The sequence below is a fragment of the Silurus aristotelis genome, assembly GCF_946808225.1.
Source record: "Silurus aristotelis genome assembly, chromosome: 11".
Lineage (NCBI taxonomy): Eukaryota > Metazoa > Chordata > Actinopteri > Siluriformes > Siluridae > Silurus > Silurus aristotelis.
This window is the reverse complement of record NC_139584.1, coordinates 14,314,716-14,331,139: the sequence shown is the minus strand read 5'-3', so window position 1 is coordinate 14,331,139 and position 16,424 is coordinate 14,314,716. Positions and strand designations below refer to the sequence as shown.

Here is a 16,424-nt window from a genome sequence, read left to right as displayed (position 1 = left end):
CAACTGTGCCACCTACATCATCTAGTAAAATACAACCTTAGAAGCTAAAAATCTTATTGGACAAAAAATCTAACAGCCACATACACGTACTGGAAGCAGTGCAGCCAAGAGAAACGCTACAGAATAAAGAGAATAAACTGTTGGGAATACAATTTCATGGAACAAATATTAGAATTTAGGTTGTAAATGTAGGTCAGTGCTGCTGATAGTGTTTAGGCCAGCAGAGAAGGCTTTGCCTTATATATTACTATATTAATATATTAATTAGGGCTGTTAAAACTATTAATGCAGCGTGCATTTCAGTTTGACAATATTTATTAAAGATACAAAATAAATAAAACTTCACTGAAAAATTATTTTTAATCAGTAAATATTTGTTGTCTTAATTCAAGCACCAAAATCTGCCATGAGGCACAAAATGAACCCTCTGGGATTGACAAATGCACCGTCGCATTTTGTGGCATTTTTTTCTTCATAATGACCAAAGCGAATTTTAATTACTCTGTCATTTTTTTATCGAACATATAAGAGCAATACATCATTTGAAACTGTAAAGCATAAACTTTTATTTGTATACACTCTTAATATACAAGATAACAGACAGTATGCGCTCTCTGCTGTTTCTGTCTCTATCATCTCTCTTCACAGACACATAAATAAAACAACCTGAATCTCAGTGCCTCACACACATAATAAATATATGATAGGAATATACTAAATACATTGGCTATAGAACTAAATTAAATCACATTGAAAACAAATATTCTCTGATTATGTAATCCGTATGAATTTTAGAAGAGGTAAATTTTCTCCGGTATCACCTTATTAACCGTCCGTGTGGAAACATAGCCTAGGGTCCGTTTGGTGTCTTCACGATTTACATCCATAACACCATAACTACGTTAAAACATTTACAAAAATTATTTGTCCTTATGCTCTATGTTGAGTTTGGTTTCACTAATAATATAACATACATTTGCATTAAGCATCAATATTTTTTCATGCCCATGCTGATTAGAGTGTTAAAAACTTAATTATTAATTTAAAGCACATTTGGAATAGATTAAAACAAGCGATTAAGTTAATCTGCTTTATCACGTATAAACTTTTGAATCGACCGATAGCCCTAATACTAATATGATGTGAGGTCTAGTTACCAGCGTGTCACTAAATCCGGCAGTAGTAATGGGTACTATTTACTTAAGTACATGTCAGAACTCAAACCTCTTTACTCTAACTTGAGTAAAAAGTATAGTCAGTACTTTTACCAGAGTATTTTGAAACATGAGTATCTGTACTTCTACTTAAGTGAAGGATGTGTGTACTTTTGCCACCTCTGTATATATTACATATACAGTATAGTAGTGTATCATACATATAATCCAGTAAAAACCAGACATTTACTCAGAATAAATACTTTGTGTATGACAATATTTTACTGACTTATAAATATCATATATTTATATTTTTTGTAGCATTAGGTACCATTTAGTTGTGGTTACAATTCAAGCAGAAAATATACCGACCATATTTAGGATAGCATACAAGCATTTCAAATATGTTATAGTACATATTGCATATTTTCTATGGTTAATACACTGTTAACTTCCAATGTGATAGAAAAGGCCAACGTGTGAGAAAAGAAAGCAGCCACAAATTCATTGGTCCACAAGTTCATTGGTCAAGCACAGTGGTGTAATGGATTTTAGCAAAATGGATTTTAGAAGTCCACAGGAGCATTTTGTTTGCTAATTTACACAAACCTACTTGGAGGAACTGCATTAAGCAGCAAAACAACCTCCAAACACATACAGACAACACAACAAAGGACCTCATCAGGGGTGAAAGGTTTTAGACTGGCCAAAACAATCACCTCAAGTCAGTTGAGCATGAATTTCACCTCCTGAAACTTACAACAACTTAAAGAATCTGTGGTGCAATCCTGTAAAATATTTCCGGAAGAAATTTTATGTCACTGGTTCACCGATTTGATGCAGTTCTTACAAGCAAGGGATACATAAGCTCACCTGAAATTGTGTGGTCTGCCACTAAAGGTTCCGTTTTCAAAGTTGTTTAACTCAGATGAAAGCTTAAATTATAATTTGTCGTCTTATATTTATATTTTGATCCTACACTAAAATATCTTCAGCAAAAAAACAAAAAGAATACTAATGGTTTCAGATAGGGTGCATTACACATTAATATCATATATTTGCTTCTCTCTGAAGATAGATAGATAGATAGATAGATAGATAGATAGATAGATAGATAGATAGATAGATAGATAGATAGAATGTATTATATGACTTTAATGACTTCAATAACTAAATCTATGAACTACAGCAGTTATCAGATCACAGCGCCACATAAAGCGGGTTTTTCTTTGGAACAGTGCCACCTAATGGTTATATAAGAAAAAGCCCACCCTTTCAGCTCACTGTTAGCATTTTCTTTTCATATCTATTAATTCAAAGTTACTTGACAAACTACATATGTATAAAAATTGGCTACCATGAAAGGATATCACAATGGTGTCATATGCCAGCAATGCAGTGATTAAGGTCTTATACTGCATACAATCTAGAGATGTTGGAATAGAAAATACAGAATCTAACATTCTGTTCACCACTAAGCAACTGACGTATTAAATCATATTAAATACATTTGTAATATTAATGAGTAATTTCAATAAATACTATAAAAATAATAGTACTTTAGACTGTTTTCTAGTAATTACAGTATCTAATACATCCTAAATCCTTAATCTATTTTTATCCGAGTATAAATATAAATTACACATAGACCAATGATCACCAAAATATTTTTTTTATATTAAATATTTACTTTGTTTCTAACAATAAACGTAACACCATTAACAATAAACTCAAGCGCATCTATCATCCTCCTATACTCTGCCCGGTGCCGCTCTGTGATACCGTCCAATCAGCGCAAAGCGAAGCCTACGGGAGGGGCGGGACTTCCGGTTTGTCAGCGAGAGAGGGAAGTTCAGAACGAAGCTCCTCCGTCTTTTCGTTTCTCAGGTATGTTTTAATAGGAACAACAAACACTGCCATTAGAGTATTAATAAAAGACTACAGTAATTTAACCACTGCTGTATTTAAACTAAATTTTAAACACGCAAAACAGTTTTTAATCCTCGCTGACGGAAGTTGTTATATTAGTCATGCTAGTCAACATAGTAATGTGAAGATGTCTAATAGATTTGATACCCACACTGGCACTGACAGCCTGCTCACAGCAAAACTGTCTTATTAAAAACAAATATATATACTATATTAATATCACAGTTTTAAAAATGTGGGTCCCTGATATTGCTTTTCTGATTTGTTAGTAGGTTACAACATAATGTTTACATCATACGTGTGCATGTGTACATCATGATACATCATGTACATTCCATCAAAGACTGTTTTTTATTTTTTATTTTTTTATAATAGAAGTGCAATGACTTAAAAACGATATTTACTAAGACACAAGTTACTCAGTGAAAGTAGGAATGTAAATAGTTCACCAACTACTTTACCGCATGAATTCAACCTGGATGCAACACCCGGACACACACACACACATTTACTCAACCAGTCACGTGTTCGGGCATTTAATAATGACCACAATCCACCTTCTTCCATGTGTTTGGAAGTTGGTAGGAAAGCACAGGACCCTGTTGAGGCCCTGAAAGGGGTTAGGGGTTCAAACCCCAGCACTGCCTCTGTCAGGCCCTTGAGCAAGGCCCTTAACCCTCTGTATCATGACTGACCCTGCGCTCTGACCCCCAGCTTCCCAATCAGATTGGATAGGCAAAAAAAAAAAAATAATTCGCTGCTCTAATGTACATGTGACAAATATAAGATAATTATTTTACTCTTATATATTTTGTGACATGCATCCTTTCATTTCATTGAGCACTTTATTAAGGACACCAGTACATCTTTTTGCTATTTGCAGTCAACATGCAACTGTGCAAAGGCAAGTGGGGCGGTTGCTTTCAATGCTTTTAGTAGGTCTTGACAATCAATCTGTTCATTATTAAATTGTGTTTTGTGCAACAACAAAACACTGGATTCTGCTTTGAAAAGTGACATCCAAGTGTGCTCCAAATTAATGGTGCTCCATTAATTTTCATCCTTACCCAGAGGACTCTTCCGAGTGTTCACTGTGAATGGTAGAGACTTTTTGAAGACAGCAGGGAATAGTTTTAATGATCATTTCAGTAGGACAAGTAAGTCAAATTCAAAGCTGGTGCTTCTAAAGAATTTGAGAATTTGAGAAAACATTTTTAATTAGTCTGAACTATTTGTATAATGTAATGTTTTTTTTTTTTAATAATTACTGTTTTGAGCAAATATTTACTGTTTAGTGTTGTTTTTTTTTTTTTTTTCTTTTTCTTGCTTTTTGTACTGTAAGAATACAATTTATTAATTTGAACACAAAGCATCAATAATTACTTGGTTAATTAGAAATAGTTATAGAACTTCCTAATAACAATATGACGTTCCCGACTGTCTATTTATACGCCTCGTAATTATCGTATAACCTCCATTGCATTTATCGAAGCCCTGTATTATGACTGGGATAATATTTATGTCATTTCAGCTTTGTGACCTGGGCTGATAGCAGGTCGTCCACTTTTAAGATCACTACTGTAAGTGCCAAGTAACTGTATTTTCAATAATTGAATTAATTGCTGTACAGTTAAATCAAAGGTTTTGTTTTGGAAAAACTTGACAGCCCGAGGCTCAGGGGGTGAGTTTGTATTTAGATGACAAGTCGAGAAGTCGTTTGTTCGTGCTTTTGGTTTGATGATAAAAAGCTCAGTGGGTAATTACACATTGCTTAACCCATGGGGGCTTTCCAGCAGAGTCAATGGAAAGACATTAAACAGCTCCCCGTTAGGAGATGATCATAAAAAACGTCCATTGTTGTGTCCTTTGCAGACCTGTCATTAAACCTAAAAGCAACAATTATCCATGAACGTTAGCTTCTGCGCTCTTAAGTTTGAAGGTTTGTTCCTGCACAGCCGTTGTCTTCAGCTTGAAATGGACACGAGAATGTTGCTGCTCAGCAGGACTTTGCTGTGTCACCAGGCTTTGTTAATTTGTCAGAAATACTTATGTGCTGAGCTCAGGTGGCTTTTGAGGGTTTAAGGGTACTTTTAATACACTGGCACAGTGTTTTACATGAAATACAACGTGATGACAAATTCAGAAACCCCAGCTGGGTTGCACATTTTCAGGTACTTATTTCCTTATGGCCCTGTCACTTTTGACTCTGTATAAAGCAGAAAATATACGCATGTGTAAAAGCCTTTTAAAGGTAAGATAAATCTCCACCTCTTGATTGTTTAATTTGAAAACGTATTTCTTGTGTGGTAAATCTGGATGATTGAGCTGGTGTCTAAACACTTATAACCTTTTACTACCTACCTCAGCTCCTGATTAAACTATCTCAGGTCCTCATTAAACCCAAACCCACATTGACCAGTCAAACCAATATCAACCAATATTACATTTAATAAAAATGGGATGTGATTATCAACATTGCATTTATATATATATATATATATATATATATATATATATATATATATATATATATATATATATATATATATATATATATATATATGCACACACACACACACACACACACACACACACACACACACACACCATAATTTCCGGACTATAATGCGCACCCATATACACTGGCGATCAAAATTAGAGAACAATTTATAAACAATTGAACAATTCTGAAATAATGTCATCTTTACTGCTCAACAGTTGAAGGAGTTTTGTCATACCATGCTACCAGAACACCTTTTACACAAAATAACTAAGGCATTAAAAAAAAAAAAAAAAAAATTATTTTGCAGAAAACACACTGATCAAAATTAGAGAACACTTTCAGATACCTCCCAGTTATTGGTGTTAATCTGGCACCTGGTGATACATTCCTTGATTATCTGTCAACACCTATTTAACTGGCAGCCTAACTTCCAGTTTTACTGACTCTGCAAGATGGTGGGCCGTTCTAAAGTGACTGAAAGCCTCCGGCAGCAGGTTGTCCAGATGAAGGCCAAAGTGATGACCCTATTAGCCAGAGCAAGACAAGTTGGTCGTTCCAAATCTGTGATTTCAAGAATATTGAATCTTTACAACATCACAAACTCATTCAAGTCCGCCAAGAAGGCTGGTCGTCCACGGAAGACAAATACAAGAGAGGACAGGATACTGCGGAGGATCTCAATGGGCAATTGTTTCCACACTGCAGCTGGAATTGCTCACCAGTTCAGCGCTGAACAGGGTAAAGATCTGTCTCGTCATACAGTGTCTCGACGTTTAAGAGCATTTGGACTGAAAGCCCACTCTGCAGTGACCAAACCTCTCATTAGCAGAAAGAATCAAAAGGCTAGACTAAGCTTTGCTGAGGAGCATGTTGTGTGGACGGAGGAGAACTGGTCCAAAGTTCACTTCGGTGATAAAAGAAAGTTTCATTTATTTGTGTCCGATGGGAAACATTATGTTCAGCGACAAACTGGAGAAAGACTGAACCCAAAGTGTGTAAAGAAGTCAGTGAAAAGTGAAGGAGGAAGTGTCATGGTTTGAGGCATGTTTTCTGCAGCAGGAGTTGGGCCTCTTATACAGCTACATGGCAGAGTGAATGCAAATGTTTATCAGAACCTTCTTCAACAACATATGGTTCCTTTCCTGCCTTCATCACCCAATCAGCCCGCAGTGTTCATGCAGGACAACGCTCCATGTCACACAGCAAAACAGGTAAAGCAGTTCCTTGAAACTGAAAACATTGAAATAATGACATGGCCTGCTCAGAGTCCTGATCTCAACCCAATAGAGAACCTCTGGAAAATCCTTGGTGACAAAGTTATGGCCAAGAAACCCACTACAGTCACCGAACTGTGGAGGAGACTGGAAGAAGAGTGGACCAAAATCACACCAGAGCAGTGTGAGAGACTAGTGCTGTCCTGTGGCCGCAGATGTGCTGAAGTCATTCAGAGCAGAGGCCTGTACACTTCCTACTAATTGCTGACTGTTGTAACCTTCAGAAAATTTTATTGTAATCTTTTTCCATGCTACAGCCATTGTTGTTCTCAAATTTTGATCAGTGTGTTTTCTGCAAAATAATGTTTTTTTTTTTTTTTTTTAAATGCCTTAGTTATTTTGTGGAATAGGTGTGTTGGTAGCATGGTATAGACAGGACAAAAACTCCTTCAACTGTTGAGCAGTGAAGATGACATTATTTTAGAATTGTTCAATTGTTTATAAATTGTTCTCTAATTTTGATTGCCAGTGTATAAGCCGCACCGACTGAATTTGACAAAGATTTTTATTTTAAACATAAATAAGCCGTACCTGTCTATAAGCCAGTGTCTGTTACACGGGTGAAATATGTTGTGGCTCCTTTAAGAGCAGAGCGGCATTTTGGGAATAGCATGCCTCCGCATTTTTCCGCTATAACTGCATGTGTGTAAAACTGAGGAATATGTCCTTATTATTTTCTGATGCTCATTTCTAAGTTTCTTTGACTAACCCATAACGCTGTTGCCAAGAAGAAAAAAAAAAGCACGAGTTTTGGAAACCTGTCTGTGCTTATATGATTTCTGCTGCAACTGGAGTTAGCGAGCTCTCCCTTGACCCAGACTCAACGCGCTACAACGGCTTGTATCTAAACAGTAGCCTACCAAGAAAGTCATTGTTCACTGTTTTTCTCTCGAGAGTTTATCTTTTGGCATCGTTGTGCGTAAAAAAAAAAAAAAAGGTTTTTCTCCCGATGCCGTGCAGCTCAGAACACAGGTGAGGTGTTTAATTGGTCTAATGTTATGGGGCTCAGTTTTTTGGCTTCAAGTTTGTGAAACTGGGAAAAACCCAGGAAAAATTCATAAATAAGCCGCTTTGTTGTTTAAGCCGCGGGGTTCAAAACGTGGGAAAAAAGTAGCGGCTTATAGTCCGAAAAATACGGTATGTGTATATGCATATTAATTTCAAGTTTGTGCATACCTTTTTTAATTTAATTTAATTATAATTTTTTGTGTGTGACAATAGTAACCTTGATCGCTTGCTTGAAGCGGGACTTTATTTCTAATAATCTGTTTATAATCTGAGTTTACATGTGTTTGTCTTCCGGCAGATTTGCGGTCATGGCTCCACTCTCTGAACTCCAGATGAGGTTCTGGATGGATAAAGCAGTGCAGTGGGGCCAGGCTACATCTCCCTCTGCACAGGAGGATATAAGCAAGCACATACAGTCTTTGGGGACCTTTCTTGAGTCGCTTGTACACACACTACAGACAACGGTAAATTCAAGCCTACTAGTCAGCTCCTTGAATAAACTTGGAATAAGCGTTGAATATTTATATTATATACACAAATTTGTTTCCTTTATTTGCACATAGTAATGTTTGTAGTTATCTTTTATAATCCTTAAGATATTTATGATCTATGTTTAAATCTGACCTTTAAATCAAACTGTTGAAGCAGCAATGAGGGAAGGACCAACTTCAAACTCTGTGACTTACATAATACAGTACAATAATGAAATAGAAAATATTTATAATCGCAGTATCCAGTGTCACCCAGGTGAGGATGAGTTCTTGTTTGAGTCTGGTTCTTTTTTGAATTTTCAATATATTGTCTTAATTAATTTTCCTTACCAAGGCCACTTCTGGCTGCTTATTGGGGATAGATTTATAGATTAAACATTTATATCTGGATTTTGTATATTTTAATCAAACTGTGTTGTGACAATTGGAAAAAATTTACATATAGAATAGAATGTAATTAAATGGGACATTGTTATGAGGTCAAGTGTTCACATACTCTTGGTCATATGTACATTTATGGCATTTGGCAGATGTCCTTATCAAGAGCGACTTACATAGAAAATGTGTATATTGTATGTATTTACGAGTGGTGGTGTCTGTCAGCAAATTTTTTCCCCATTGCATTATTTTTATTCACTTGTTTTTTTTTGTACTCAGTAACGGATATGATTTAAAATGTACAATAGTACAATACTTCAAACTAAACATACACAAAACATACAGAAGTCCACAAAAAATCTACTCAATTAAAGTAACGTGAGTAAATGTAATTCATTACTTTCCGCCTTTGACATTGTAATATAGATAATTCAGGTCTTTAGTGTGTGTGTGTGTGTGTGTATATATATATATATATATATATATACAGTGAGGAAAATAAGTATTTGAACACCCTGCTATTTTGCAAGTTCTCCCACTTAGAAATCATGGAGGGGTCTGAAATTGTCAACATGTCCACTGTGAGAGACATAATCTAAAAAAAAAAAAATCCAGAAATCACAATGTTTTTTAACTATTTATTTGTATGATACAGCTGCAAATAAGTATTTGAACACCTGAGAAAGTCAATGTTAATATTTGGTACAGGAGCCTTTGTTTGCAATTACAGAGGTCAAATGTTTCCTGTAGTTTTTCACCAGGTTTGCACACACTGCAGGAGGGATTTTGGCCCACTCCTCCACACAGATCTTCTCTAGATCAGTCTGGTTTCTGGCCTGTCGCTGAGAAACACGGAGTTTGAGCTCCCTCCAAAGATTCTCTATTGGGTTTAGGTCTGGAGACTGGCTAGGCCATGCCAGAACCTTGATATGCTTCTTACAGAGCCACTCCTTGGTTATCCTTGCTGTGTACTTTGGGTCATTGTCATGTTGGAAGACCCAGCCTCGACCCATCTTCAATGCTCTAACTGAGGGAAGGAGGTTGTTCCCCAAAATCTCGCAATACATGGCCCCGGTCATCCTCTCCTTAATACAGTGCAGTTGCCCTGTCCCATGTGCAGAAAAACACCCCCAAAGCATAATGCTACCACCCCCATGCTTCACAGTAGGGATGGTGTTCTTGGGATGGTACTCATCATTCTTCTTCCTCCAAACACGTTTAGTGGAATTATGACCCAAAAGTTCCATTTTGGTCTCATCTGACCACATGACTTTCTCCCATGACTCCTCTGGATCATCCAAATGGTCATTGGCGAACTTACGAGCCTGGACATGTGCCTGGACATGTGCTGGTTTAAGCAGGGGAACCTTCCGTGCCATGCATGATTTCAAACCATGACGTCTTAATGTATTACCAACAGTAACCTTGGAAACGGTGGTCCCAGCTCTTTTCAGGTCATTGACCAGCTCCTCCCGTGTAGTTCTGGGCTAATTTCTCACCTTCCTTAGGATCATTGAGACCCCACGAGGTGAGATCTTGCATGGAGCCCCAGTCCGAGGGAGATTGACAGTCATGTTTAGCTTCTTCCATTTTCTAATAATTGCTCCAACAGTGGACCTTTTTTCACCAAGCTGCTTGGCAATTTCCCCGTAGCCCTTTCCAGCCTTGTGGAGGTGTACAATTATGTCTCTAGTGTCTTTGGACAGCTCTTTGGTCTAGGCCATGTTAGTAGTTGGATTCTTACTGATTGTATGGGGTGTACAGGTGTCTTTATGCAGCTAACGACCTTAAACAGGTGCATCTAATTTAGGATAATAAATGTAGTGTAGGTGGACATTTTAAAGGCAGACTAACAGGTCTTTGAGGGTCAGAATTCTAGCTGATAGACAGGTGTTTAAATACTTATTTGCAGCTGTATCATACAAATAAATAGTTTAAACATTTTTTTTTTTTTTAGATTATGTCTCTCACAGTGGACATGCACCTACGATGACAATTTCAGACCCCTCCATGGTTTCTAAGTGGGAGAACTTGCAAAATAGCAGGGTGTTCAAATACTTATTTTCCTCACTGTATATATATAAATATATATATATATATATATATATATATATATATATATATATATATATATATATATATATGATCACTTTTCTCTGTTCACCAAGACCTATTTGACTTCATTGAGAGCATTAAGCTCTTGGTGATGTATCACAGAAATCTCTACATAATGACTGTCTTAATCCAGAATTTTAGGGCTTCATGGGTTAACTGGTGAAACATTTTCAAGGTTATAACAAAAATCATGTTCCCTTGACTTACTATTAGAAGACATTTAAAATGTCCTGGATGACTAGGAACCCCCTCAGACATTCCGAACTTGAAAAGCTGCCTAAAAACTTGAAAAAAAAAAGTTTTAAGCAGAAACTGTCTGTATAGCAGAACTGAAATCTCCTAGCACCATGTTTCAGTAATATGCCTGTGATATAGCCCTTGTGCTGAGAACTTCAGGTTGACTGTGACTATACCCTAGAGACCTTGCCCTGAACAGTGGCTTCTCTGTACTGGACCAGGCAGTTTGTTGGCATGGCCACAGTATTGAGTTAGTGGGCTAATAGCCACCAAGGGATTGCCAGCATTAACCTAATGCATCCCTGCATCAAGCACTTGGATCAAAATTTTAATCAGGGACTAAACTGGGGGAGGTGAGCATGTCTCTGTGAAGGTCCAGTGTTTGTAGAATTCCTGCCTCACACCATCCATCTACTGCTTGAAAGAGCCCTTTCTTTAGTACACTGCAGGCTTAACACCTCAGGAGCTCTTTTTTTCTGTATGCTGGGCTGCATCAGTACCTGCCTTTTTGGAAAGGAAAACAAGTTTTGACGTTTTTGCGCTTTCTTATTCCACTTATTACAATGGTCACTGGCCCACCTCCTCCTGCTCTTCTTATAATTTTTGGTCCAAATACCAGGTGTGGTTACAGAAGACCAAGTATAATATAGTTTATTAATATGATTGTTTTAATAAAACTTATTTTAAATATGGTATTTTTGATACATCACTGTACTGTCGAATTGAGTTTGGTGAAGCATGTTCTTTTATTGTATTCCTGTAATTAATATGCAAATATATTAGTGTTGTAAAATGGTAGTTAATTGTGTAGATTAATGTTTATCTCGGTCTAAGGGCCCCCGGGGTTATTGTGTCCAGGACGAAAAACACTAGACACTGGACCAATTCATCTGTATTGTCGTTAGTTGATTGCTGGAGCTATCGGTTATCTGCAAAAATCCATACCGATAGTTTTTCCAGGTTGCGTTATACAGTATTAGGGTGGCCTCTAGAGTAGAATTTCTAATGCCATGTTATGTTTTATTTATTGATTTAAAAAAAATATTTTTAATAATTTGGGGTATTACTTTTTTCAGTTTAAATGCATGTCTTTTTTATTTTACTTCAATATTTATGAATATAATCTTTATTTATATTTATATATATATATATATATATATATATATATATATATATATATATATATATATATATATATATATATATATATATATATATATACAGTACAGACCAAAGGTTTGGACACACCTTCTCATTCAAAGAGTTTTCTTTATTTTCATGACTATGAAAATTGTAGATTCACACTGAAGGCATCAAGGGCTATTTGACCAAGAAGGAGAGTGATGGGGTGCTGCGCCAGATGACCTGGCCTCCACAGTCACCGGACCTGAACCCAATCGATATGGTTTAGGGGTGAGCTGGACCGCAGAGTGAAGGCAAAAGGGCCAACAAGTGCCAAGCATCTCTCGGGGAACTCCTTCAAGACTGTTGGAAGACCATTTCAGGTGACTACCTCTTGAAGCTCATCAAGAGAATGCCAAGAGTGTGCAAAGCAGTAATCAAAGCAAAAGGTGGCTACTTTGAAGAACCTAGAATATGACATTTTTCAGTTGTTTTACACTTTTTTTGTTATGTATATAATTCCATATATAATTCCACGTGTTAATTCATAGTTTTGATGCCTTCAGTGTGAATCTACAATTTTCATAGTCATGAAAATAAAGAAAACTCTTTGAATGAGAAGGTGTGTCCAAACTTTTGGTCTGTACTGTACTGTGTATATATATATTATAATAAATAATATATATGTATATAATTTTTTATTATTATTATTATCATTTTGCTCTGGCGGCCATAAATTAGTGTTTAATCTCTTGTACGTGTTGGAAATTCAGATTACATAAATATTGAACATAATTTACAATTCATTTTTTTTTTATTTTTTTTTATTAAACCAAGATAATAAATATATAATATAAGTTAAGATAAATATGTAAAACTTTTAGAAATGGTGTTTTCCTGTTGAGTTTTTTCTTAGCCTTTCACATCATCTGCTCAGTGGGTGCTGAATTGAGGTGCTAATAGAGGTGCTCTCTGTGCAGTGTATGTGTATATGAGATCATGTGTATTGGTAATGAAATGCACTTGAACTACCTCATTTTCAAGCATCTTTTAAATTCTGTGAGTAATAACATTAAGAGCAACAGGCACAAAAAACACATTATCATAAACCATATGTAATATAATGGATGATGATTGCAGAAAGCTTGAATGATGAGACAGTGAATGCATACAACATGTTGGATAATTGGGAGTTGGTTCTATATGAATGTGTCTAGACTATAAATGCGGGGCATGTGTGTTAACATGGCATTGGCGAGCTTTTTCCAGGCTTCATATTCCAGTGGTCTTTCTGATTCATTCATCTTTTAATGCTATGCATCATGCTCTGTTCTGGCCATGACCGTTTTATAAGCTAAACATTCTTTTTGGGTTTTATCATTAATTTTGCACACACTTCACTCCGGATCACACTGCGTATTGAATGTATGGGGCATGTAAAAGGGGTCTTTTCCTTTGAATAGATTCCAGTATACAGTCAATTAACAGCACACATCTTGAATTAATGCAGAAAGCCATGAACCCCAAGATTCCTTGGTGTTATTCCTTGGTGATTGCTGGTGTTCATTAATTACGTAAAAGTCTTTAAAATAACATGATTGTTTTCATGGGAATAGTTTCTATAAAGGGGCATTAAAAGCCATTTCCTGGCTTTATTAATCCTGAAGGCAGTTTAAGATTTAGTGTTGGTGGTATGTGTCTTGTTTAGGTATAGGACGCTACATCGTGTGTTGATCCCAAATGAAAGTCTAACCATTTGGAGCATTGATAAAAACACCTGAGAGTAATAAACAATTTTTCTTTGCTTATAAGTGCAATGTCATGGTGAGGTTGGGGGAGGTGTAACTTCGTCATTGGACCCAAAGGTTGTTTATTCAAATCCCAGCCATGCCAAGGTGCCACTTCTGGGCCCAAGTGCAAGGCCCTTAACCCCAAAGCTGCTCAATTATATGAATAAGATAAATGTAAGTCGTTCTGAATAAGGGCATTTGCCAAATTACTAATTAAAACTAATTAAAATATAAGTAAAAGTTAACACAAGTGAACACAACATGCAGTTTTTTAAATGAAGGTTTTTTATTATTGAGGGAAAACGAAATCCAAAACAATACTATTTTTTTCATACAAAAATAAGAAACCAGGAAGGGGTCAAACACTTTTTCACACCACTGTATGTTTTTATTTTTTTATTTTATTTTTTTATATATAAAATGTGCATTATTTCTAACTGTAGTTGCTCTACAGTCAAACACTTTTTCACACCACTGTATGTTTTTTTTTCACACCACTGTATGTTTTTTTTTTTTTTTTTTTATATATAAAATGTGCATTATTTCTAACTGTAGTTGCTCTGGACTCAGGTTAAATAAAGTGTGTGTATATGCACTGGTGTGTGTATGCATATGCACTGTTTTTCAGAACTCTACCACTGAGTCCTTGAAGAGCTTTCCTTTTGTGGGCCAGTTCCTGGGAAGACTTTGTTGGAACCCATATGTTACTGCGGATGGTAAATTTATGACTCTCTAACTCTTTGGGGGTATGTTTCCCAATTGGGCTGTAGAAATGGTCTGCAGGCGTTGGGTATTTACATTCATTTTCCACTGAAACCTGTAGCGACCTGCTGGGCATTTACTTTCCCTTTTTTTCCCTTTTTCCTCGCTCTTTTTGAAAGTCTTTCTCTCTGTATCTTTCTGTTTACTCCATAACTTTCCCGTTTCCTTTTGTCTTACTTTACCGACCTCTCTCCTTAAAATCAATGCATTCATCCTGCTTTTATTTACTTACTGAGGTCACTCTAAAGACCTCAACATGAAACCATGTTTATATAACTTTATTTTCAATTCCTTTGTTCTGCTGTTTAGGAGTAAGCAGGCAACTCCTGCTGCAGTGCATGTGGCAGCTATACAGCGCAGAGCCTCAGAATGTGGTGGAACAACGTGCTAACGAGTGGATACGGGTACACACACTTGCACACAGCCGTTTACCAGAAAGCAGTCTTCACCCATTGTGCATTCTCTTTGTCCATCACAGTTTCCACATCACCTGTACCTGAAAACCTCTTCCACTTGGTTATATAAAAATCCATTGGTTCTTTGGTACGGTTAATGTTTCTGCATGGCACAGTGCTGTATTTGGTTTGAGAAAGCTTATAAAATGCAGTCTGTGTAATATGACAGTTCCCCTTTTGATGTTGTACAGGTAACCACTAAAAGTTCTACATTTTGAACACATGCCATGATATGATCAGAGGGGGGAAACGAGCAATAAAACGCAGGCTTCACACAGATGGTTTACCATAAACAATATGGAACCTCTCACATTTTTATCGGATTAAAACGTGTGCATATTCTTTTTTTTTTTGTCATCTAATAAAACATTGCGCTAATTAAAGGAGGGCTTTTAAAGTAAACTTTTAATTTGCCAGATGTGTTTTGACCTATGCGAAGGGAAGTGAAGACAGAGGGAGGTGTGGATTTTTCAGTGATTCATCTTACAGTATTTTCTTAGCTAACTAGCTTTTGTACAGCAGTTGGTAGATACAGTACAGTATGTGGGAAAAGGCCTGGGGCGTGAAGAAGAGACCCGTAAAGACGTGGTATTAGCTGTTTGTCTGGAAAATTTCAGTGGTGTGAATAAGAACCATACACTAATGGTTTTACTTTTCTTGCTGAGCTCAGTGCTTGGTCATGCTTGTTTTAATTCTATGTTTATAATTGTCTTCAAGGACAATCGGGCGATTTCTGTATGTTTGTTTAATCCCAGTCACACCAAGCTTTCACTCCTGTGCCCCTGTGCAAGTCCCTTAACCCCATAGCTGCTCAGTTGTATGAATTCGATAAATGCGAGAAATACCAGAAATGAAAATGTAATAGCAAAGTTGTCACCTTTGACTCTGTCTATGATTTTGTCTGAAACATATAAAAGTCCCCCGCTAGATCACGCTCATCCTTTTGCCATTCTAATCAGCCTGTACAAAGCAGGCGGATTAGTTGTCGTCTATGTAGGTGTAGAACTATGCTTACATAATATGTGCGCATATATATATATATATATATATATATATATATATATATATATATATATATATATATATATATATATATATATATATATATATATATATATATATATGGACTGCTAAGGTGGTCTCCTTTCTGAACTACTGTAAATATCAAGTTGTGGCAAGGGTTTACTGTACGATTCATAAGGCAAG

The 16,424-nt window shown here is 36.3% G+C and overlaps 1 protein-coding gene across 6 annotated transcripts in view; it reads left to right on the top strand.

Annotated features, from left to right (window-relative positions):
- Positions 1-2,918: 2,918 nt before the first annotated feature.
- The window catches only part of fancc (FA complementation group C), a gene marked incomplete at its 5' end in the record, with an annotated part of 63,739 nt that continues 50,233 nt past the window's right edge, over positions 2,919-16,424 (top strand). For 5 of the 6 annotated variants that reach the window (XR_014535577.1, XR_014535578.1, XR_014535579.1 and 2 more), the window contains 3 exons: positions 8,147-8,332; positions 14,630-14,717; positions 15,073-15,167. Coding sequence is in view for 2 of the 6 variants with exons in the window: in XM_083553673.1 (XP_083409799.1) it covers positions 8,147-8,332; positions 14,630-14,717; positions 15,073-15,167 (369 nt within the window). Of the gene's footprint in view, positions 3,042-8,146; positions 8,333-14,629; positions 14,718-15,072; positions 15,168-16,424 lie in introns of those variants that run through there. The other variant, XM_083553674.1, reaches the window with a different exon arrangement.